The 7478-nt window shown below is 32.7% G+C and overlaps 1 protein-coding gene across 2 annotated transcripts; it reads right to left on the minus strand.

Annotated features, from left to right (window-relative positions):
- Positions 1 to 603: 603 nt before the first annotated feature.
- LOC134229686 (uncharacterized) lies at positions 604 to 2833 on the minus strand. 2 transcript variants are annotated; one of them, XM_062711453.1, is made up of 4 exons: positions 2711 to 2833; positions 2061 to 2256; positions 1498 to 1644; positions 604 to 1216 (listed from the first exon to the last, which is right to left on the minus strand). In XM_062711453.1, exons 2-4 carry the CDS (start codon positions 2253 to 2255, stop codon positions 716 to 718), a joined length of 843 nt encoding a protein of 280 aa, XP_062567437.1. In that variant the 5' UTR covers position 2256; positions 2711 to 2833; the 3' UTR covers positions 604 to 715. The 2 variants fall into 2 exon arrangements, with proteins under 2 accessions (XP_062567437.1, XP_062567438.1); XM_062711454.1 differs by lacking the exon at positions 2711 to 2833 and adding an exon at positions 2567 to 2657.
- Positions 2834 to 7478: the final 4645 nt, after the last annotated feature.

A 7478-nucleotide genomic window follows, 5' to 3' on the forward strand; every position in this document is an offset into this window, starting at 1 on the left:
AGTGTCGAGTACCTGTTTATACGATTAGAAAAAATCGATGTTCTACAAAACAAGGGACCTGTCGTTTTCTTGATAGTAAATGAGAAGCAGGTTTATATATTAAAAATCAAAAACATATATATTTCTACATATTCACTTTATGAAAGTAAATATATTATGTATCTTGTAATTCATAGAGGGAAAGAACATTCTGATTGATAATCTTTTTAATGTTTCGAAAACCTTTCTGAATAACTTCTCCCACCTCAATCCCCATACACCAACACTTAAACTTATATGTATAGAGTAACCACGATCCTCCAGGCTGGAATAAGGTTTTATACTGTTAAAAAGAGACAAGATTTAATCTTTTTTAATGTTTGGATTTAAAGGGGCTGGGGGTTGTGACCATTTTAGATTATGTTGATCTCCTTTAGAAGAAAGCTCCATATCAAGATATACAAAAATAATCAAATTTTAAAACTAAAATGTATGCAATTTTTCTTTGCCAAATGATAGTTGACAGCTTTAGTTATCATATCTAAAAAAAATGAAGATATATATGATGGTTTACTTGTTGACCCCCAGCGTCCTTAAAAATAATATACATAACACGTAACACGCTTTATCACGTTCTAGCTACTTTATTTTCAAAATTATAATTTTAATGAAAGATGTACAGAGGAACGATACGAATGGAAACCATTTTTAGTGTTTCTTGGAAAAAATCAGTTGATTAGATCACACGAACTTGAGGACCCCTTCTCACGTTTCCGCCTGTTACAATCCCAGATAAGGTTCGTGGTGACGAACGCCGGAAGTTGATGGGTGTGAGGAACGGAATTCGTATGTTTTGCGCATTTCCCGGAACAGTGGTCCCCCGTCTTCTTAGCATTTGTAAATACCTAGCGGAGAGGATTCTAAGCTGTCTGAGCAGGTAAACTTCTCTGGCCTGCATTCTGGAAAGTTCTTGTCTCAATTGATCATATGATGGCTGATTGGAGTCGAATGGGCGGGGAATCATAGGGGGCGCTGTACCAGAAGGTTGAGCAGATATCTCATTATTTCCCGCTTCTCTATTCAAATTTAAAATCGGATCTGCTGCTCCTGTGTTAAGTTCCATAGGGTTAACACCATTTTGTTGTGTCGACATTGTTCCGTCAATTTCTTTTTGAGCGTTCACATGTTCTTCCTTCTGTTTGTTAAGGATGGCATCGGTAAAATCAATAGAAATGACCTGAAACAATAATTGTTAGATTTTATAAAACTAGGATAAATTAATTGAAGCTGTAGAATAAGCAGCCTTAAAAAACCTTGAACATGTAATTTGAAGTCTTAGTATTTGTAAAGAAATATCTCTTATACGTAATAAAAGGGTTGCATGTATTTTAAAAAAGGAGGTTCATAAATTAGCAATATTAATACATGTTTAATATTTTTTTATCATAAATGTTAATAAGAATTATGCATTTCACGAATGGTTCATCAATTTTTTAGTATTCAGAATAAACATTCAACCTCCTCTTTTCCAGTCTCTGGATCCGTTATTGTTTTCATGATGGCTGCAATTCCCCCTTGTGAATAGTTTTCAAGCATTTGTTGGACTTCCTCAACTGTGATGTTATATGTGGACATTATCTCCTTCAAAGCGTAGTCAAACACAACCTGTGTAGGAGTTAATGAAATTGTAATTAATACAAAAAGTACGAATTAACCTTTGTGATAATTACTTAATTAAACTTTAGCAGATTGAAAGGAAACTCTCAATTAACTTGTAGATTCTTATTTCCACCATTCTGTATTTCAAATTTTACAAGTGTAATAAAGTGTTTTTGGGGGGAAAGAAATATAAAACTTCTGTTTCATGTTTATAGCTAAGGTAGACTAAAATGTAACATACATACGGAATGCATACAACAGAAGGAGAAACGTGGAGATGCTAATAATCATCAGGAATTGAATTTCAGGAGAGGCTGAGGGAAATGGTTTCTAAACCACGTGTCGTTTTAGAAAATATGCATTATATATACTGATTTTAAATATAGACACCAATAAGACATTGTATCTGAAAAGTAACACACCTGAAAATTCCCTATAGTTAGTGTTCCATCACTGGAGACAGAAGCCTCTTGCTGCTGTTCTTTCTGAATGCTTGGAGTCTCCACGGTTGGGTTTTTTGTTGGGTCCAGTTCCTGTCCTTTGAAGCCATCAGGTGTTTGGCCAGGAACAGTGTTAGCCAAACATAAAACAGCTGTCAGTAGTAGTAAGCCACCCATCCTAGTTAAGGATATAGGGAAATGTATTATGTATGGAAGACAAAAGTCTACGTAAAATCTAACGGAGGTTAAACTATACACAACCAATATTACCATATACACGAAGTAAAGAACCAAATAACCATATACAGAATGCATAGATTCTGAAGCTTAAAATAACCGGAAACAATGTATCTTTGCAAATGATACTCAAACTGCACTAAGAGATTTTTTATCGATTAGAGTCTCCTCTGAAGACCTCTACTGTAGCTGAAGACTACCTAACATTTTTGTGTATTTGCTGACTGAATAAATCTGTAAAACAACGTTACCTTTTTGGAAGGACTGTAATTTGCAAATTATGGCGAAAAAGGATTAACAAAATATTTAATTAAGGTTAAACATTACAAAATAAATAAAAAAGAAATTTATATCATTATAGCAACGGAAATGTTTTTCAAAAGTAATAGCCTAACCTGAGTGAGAAGATGAATTCCCCAAATGAATTGCTAAAACAATTAGTCGCCAAATAAAAATTTCAAGTTTATGTATCGTTCTCAGTTAAAACGACAATCATTCTATATCGATCAATTAGTCCTCTCTATCTTTCAGTAGACTGTGGTTTTGTCCATTGATTCATTGCTTTCAAATAATGGTCATTTCAGGGTCTTTCTAATTGATCAAAAAAGTTTGAAAAACGTAATTTTAAACCACAACAATGGAATCCGTTTACAAACTAGATATCATACATCACAGTCCAGCCACTTTTAATTCTGATTAAGAATGGGAATCAGAAAAATAGATTTTCTCCTTGTGATATAATATTGGCCCGATCAAAGGCTTTAGAAAGTTTTGCCAAGGAATGGTTTTTATTATTTAACTGGATTATATGTATTACAAAGGCTGAATGTGATAACTGATCCCTCGTAACCCCAAGGGTACCATGAATATTTTTTTCTGTCATTTTTTTCTGAGAGAATAATGTTCTATTTATGTAAATATTTTTACTTATATCCCTGATTTGAATTTTTGAAAGCCCAAAAAAGAAAAAAAAAACTTTAATTTCTTATAAATTTATTCAATGATTTCTTTGTATTTAGATCCTCCAATGTATATAAATATAAGTATAATAAACATTTTGCTTTAAAGAATTCCATATCTTTCGCATGCATTGTGTTGTCATATGATTTCCTGTTATGATCATTTTTTTTTAAATATCATTGATTAAAATTTAATTTTTACATTATTTTTATTTTCATTTACCTTTATGCTGCATTATTTTTGCAAAGTATAATTTCGAGACCTTTCCAATCTCCATGATTGAAATATTTTGCCTTTTTTTTTGAATTCGTAAAAATATAATTTTGTAAACGAAAAAAAAAGTTTTACTCTTATACGTCCCGTTTTAATTCCCAAACTTGCGACCCTATTGTAAGGGACAAGAACAAATCCCTGGGCTTAAAACATAGCATACAATATACATAGCATTTGGCAGGATATCTTTTCAATCTTAAACAAATGCCTTATTTTTTCATAGTGCAATAAGTAAAAAAAAACCCTGAAAACTGAAATAACTGAAATAAACTGAAATAAAGTTGATTTATTTAATGAAAAAAAGTACAAACCAATCAAACCTGAAAATAGTTTAATTTGATAAAACGCAGGGTCCTCAAAATTCCTGTGACAGGTAGGATCAGGTGCGTAAGACGACAGAACATCCCCTGTTGACTGGTCACACCCAACCTGACCCCTTCGTGTTAATCAAGTACACGGGATACTCTGTATTCAAATTAAATGAATAAGCCAAAGCTTAACAATTGGATTAAAAAAACGTTTACCTTAAAATTCAATATTCCTTGCACAAAAATGGATGCATTAATAAACAAGATAATTATACCGACCACACTTCTTTAAGTTTAAACAAACCGTGTAGCAATAACAAAATGACTCAGTTTAAAATTGACCGTACTTTGAACTAGCTCTTCAGTAAGAAAAAAGGGATTTGGAGACATAAGCAGATGATAGCGAAATATTTCCATTTCTAATTTTTTTTCTGTGATAACTCTTTGAAAGTTAGCGGAGTTGATTTCTTGATAATTCTACTGGAATGAAAATTTGGCAGGTCTATAGGTCAGGAGCTAAGGAATCCTAATATGCATGCAAACCTCGTGCGCATCTGTCTCTGTGTCTGACGCTTAGGAGGCCAAATTTGCATGAAAATCTCGTGCGGCTGCCTTTGTGTTTGACGTCAGTGGGCGAGAACTATTGAAATTGGCATGGGAGTCCTCGTGTAATTAAAAATTTATGTCTATATTTTAAAAGTCTAAATCTACAATTTTATTTCACAATAAAATGGAAATATAAGAAATCACTGTCTAGTTAGTATAGTAAGCCAGGGACATCAACGATAGTGGGAAACATGGGATCGCCCGTTATGCAAATTATTCCATGTTTCTCACTATAGTTGGTGCCCTGGCATACTATACTAAATAGACAGTGATTCCTTAAATATTACGTTACAGTAATAGAATCGGATATGAATTTATTATACTTTAAAAGACATAATCTCATAACTGCAATGGTGTGTGCAAACAAGTTGAATTAAGCGCTATGAAAATTTGTTTGCACACAACGTTGCAGTTATGATACTATATCTTTCAAAAAAAAAAAAAATAATGATATATTGCTTATATTTACATTTTTAACTAATATTGCCTTTCATTGCAAATGTGATTTATATTTCAAAATTCCTGTATTATCGTTCGGGTAAGATCCAGTTAATGGAATAGCCAAAGCAACCGCTCATGTTCAAAATGAGCTTGATATTTCATTTTCGCTTATGACATTGCTTTTCCACGGCGTTCAACGTTTGTGACGTCAAAATTAAACGTCATCTTTAATCTTTTGACTCCCTTTCCGTGTTATGGTGTTGTAACTGCAATAGATTTCCAATCACTTTATGCTAAACACATGTGTAATGTTAATATTGATAAATCACAAATTAGGTAATTTTATGATAGAAAAATTGTTTAACATACAATTCACATGTCCTTAGTCGTCTATTGTCGTAAATTTAATCAAGCAGAAAATAGAAGTGAAAGACATTGCAGTGTATCTTTTTATTTCAAATGCAGGGGGACATATAGAGTCGATGAATGGCAATTTATAATAGTTATTATTTAAACATCACCTGAAGCTCAAGCAGAATACCACAGGGAATGTTTTCTACTTTTTGTATTCTGATTGTACACACAAATTGTCTGAAGTTGACATACAAAAGATGCTTGCGTTTCTGATTAACAATATCTATGTCGTTTTCGGACTACAGGTCTTCCAACAATCTTTTGGAATACCCATGAATATATTCTTAACAGACCCAAATTTTTTTTTTCATATGAAGCAGCATTTGTACAGAATCAGATTGGTGAAAAGAAAAATCACTTGGTGTGGCTATCAACTCGACATTTACATATATTGACGACGTATTGTCAAATAAAATTGTTCTTTTCTTTCTAATGTCGATACGATATATCCCGACGATCTTGAGATAAAAGATACCACAGAGACTGACAAATCTGTTTCATGTTTGAATATTTTACTTGAAAAAAGACATTAATGGCAATCTAACAACCAAGCTTTATGATAAAAGAGATGACTTATATTTTCAATAGTCAAATCCCCTTACTAATTGAGCAATATACGTCCATTATGTGCATACGGAGTTTATATCTCTCCGTTCATTTCATATGCAAGAGCATGCTCTACGTTTGCACAATTTCTGAAAGGAGGTATATAATTGATAAACAAGTTGATGAGAAAAAGGATATCAGAATAATCGTTTAAAATCATCATGTCGTAAGTTTTATGGTTGATACAATGTCCTTGTCAGCAAATACAATTTATTATTGAGCCAAATGCCGACTGACATTTTTCATACCAATTGTTTATCCATTATTTATACACTGAATTGAAGACGGATTTTTTTAATCATGACAAGGATAACCCGGCAGATGTGACCGGTCAGCAGGGGATTCTCACTCCTCCATGGCACCTGATCCCATCTTTAGTGTTTCGGAGGTCCGTGTTTGCTCTACTCTTATTTTGGGCTTTAATACTCCTTATTTCCATATATTTCATTATACAGCTGTAGAAGTTATTCAATTAAATTCTTCTGAGATTATCAAAACAGGTAGACTTAATCGCTATAGAGGCAAGGATATACAACATAATGCTTTTAAGGAACCCATGGGGAAGGGGGCACAAGCATTTTCAGTTTGGGGGAGGGCTAGCAAGCTTATGACTTAATGATGACTTGTATTTGCTAACAATTCGAAATCTTCTTTGACCACGTAATTTGCGTACTGTTAATCACTTTTTGTTCACGAGAACTTAATTTTCGCGTAATTACGCGAGACGAAATTTCAATTTCGCCTATAATTGTATTCCCTCAGATTATAAAGATCAAAAACAACAATTTGTGAACATTTTGTCTCGCTAAAAAAAGGACAATAACTATCTCACGAAAATAAAGTTTCGCTGAAATTAAGTGATTTATACAGTATGAAAACAGCTAACACAAACCTTAAAAAAGTATGTTCTTAAACCCTCTATAAAACACTCTTCAAAGTTAATTGCGTAAGTTATCTCTACTAATGTCAACCCCGCGGCAGGTCACATATTCCTAAAAAGAAGTGTTACAATGCTTGTTTCATGTAAAGTTTTTAAAACTATTTGTAACGATTTGCAATTTGCCGATAGGCCTATATTTTAGGCAATAAAAAATCCTTATAATCACCTGGACGATAACGTGTTGATAAATGTAAAATAGAACTAGAATAAGCCGTAAATGGTAACCTAGCAACCAAAATTTATGATAAACGTGATTTCTTCAACTTTTCGATGGTCATCATCCTTACTCATTTAGTAATATTCCTTTAAGTATATTAACCTTAATATATCTCAAATGATTTAGTAGGCAAAAGCTGTTGCTACGAATGAACAAATTCTTAAACAAGGCAAGCTAATGACAAAAAAGTTGATGAAAGAAGCATCTTTAGAAATCGTCACTTGGCATGTTTTATGGTTGATACAATAAATCTTTCCCCAGCCAATAAAAGGAAAGAAAGATAAAAATAAAATTACCTATCAATGAGTCAAATGGTGATTGACGTGAATCGGTTCTCTTTCAAGGTGAACTTTCAAAATACAACTGTTTACAACTAATTTCTTATTACTTGAAAATAC

The sequence above is a fragment of the Saccostrea cucullata genome, unplaced genomic scaffold (assembly GCF_032062105.1).
Source record: "Saccostrea cucullata isolate Sc308-1 unplaced genomic scaffold, CSIRO_AGI_Scuc_v1 ctg208, whole genome shotgun sequence".
Classification (NCBI taxonomy): domain Eukaryota; kingdom Metazoa; phylum Mollusca; class Bivalvia; order Ostreida; family Ostreidae; genus Saccostrea; species Saccostrea cuccullata.

Bases quoted from the DNA above. Each gene is read 5' to 3' on its own strand.
- LOC134229686 (XM_062711453.1), bottom strand. From the start codon at position 2,255: ATGGGTGGCTTACTACTACTGACAGCTGTTTTATGTTTGGCTAACACT. The intron at 1,645-2,060 runs GTGTGTTACTTT...ACTCCTACACAG, and splicing joins TAACTATAGGGAATTTTCAG to GTTGTGTTTGACTACGCTTT. The intron at 1,217-1,497 runs GTTGAATGTTTA...TTATTGTTTCAG, and splicing joins CAGAGACTGGAAAAGAGGAG to GTCATTTCTATTGATTTTAC.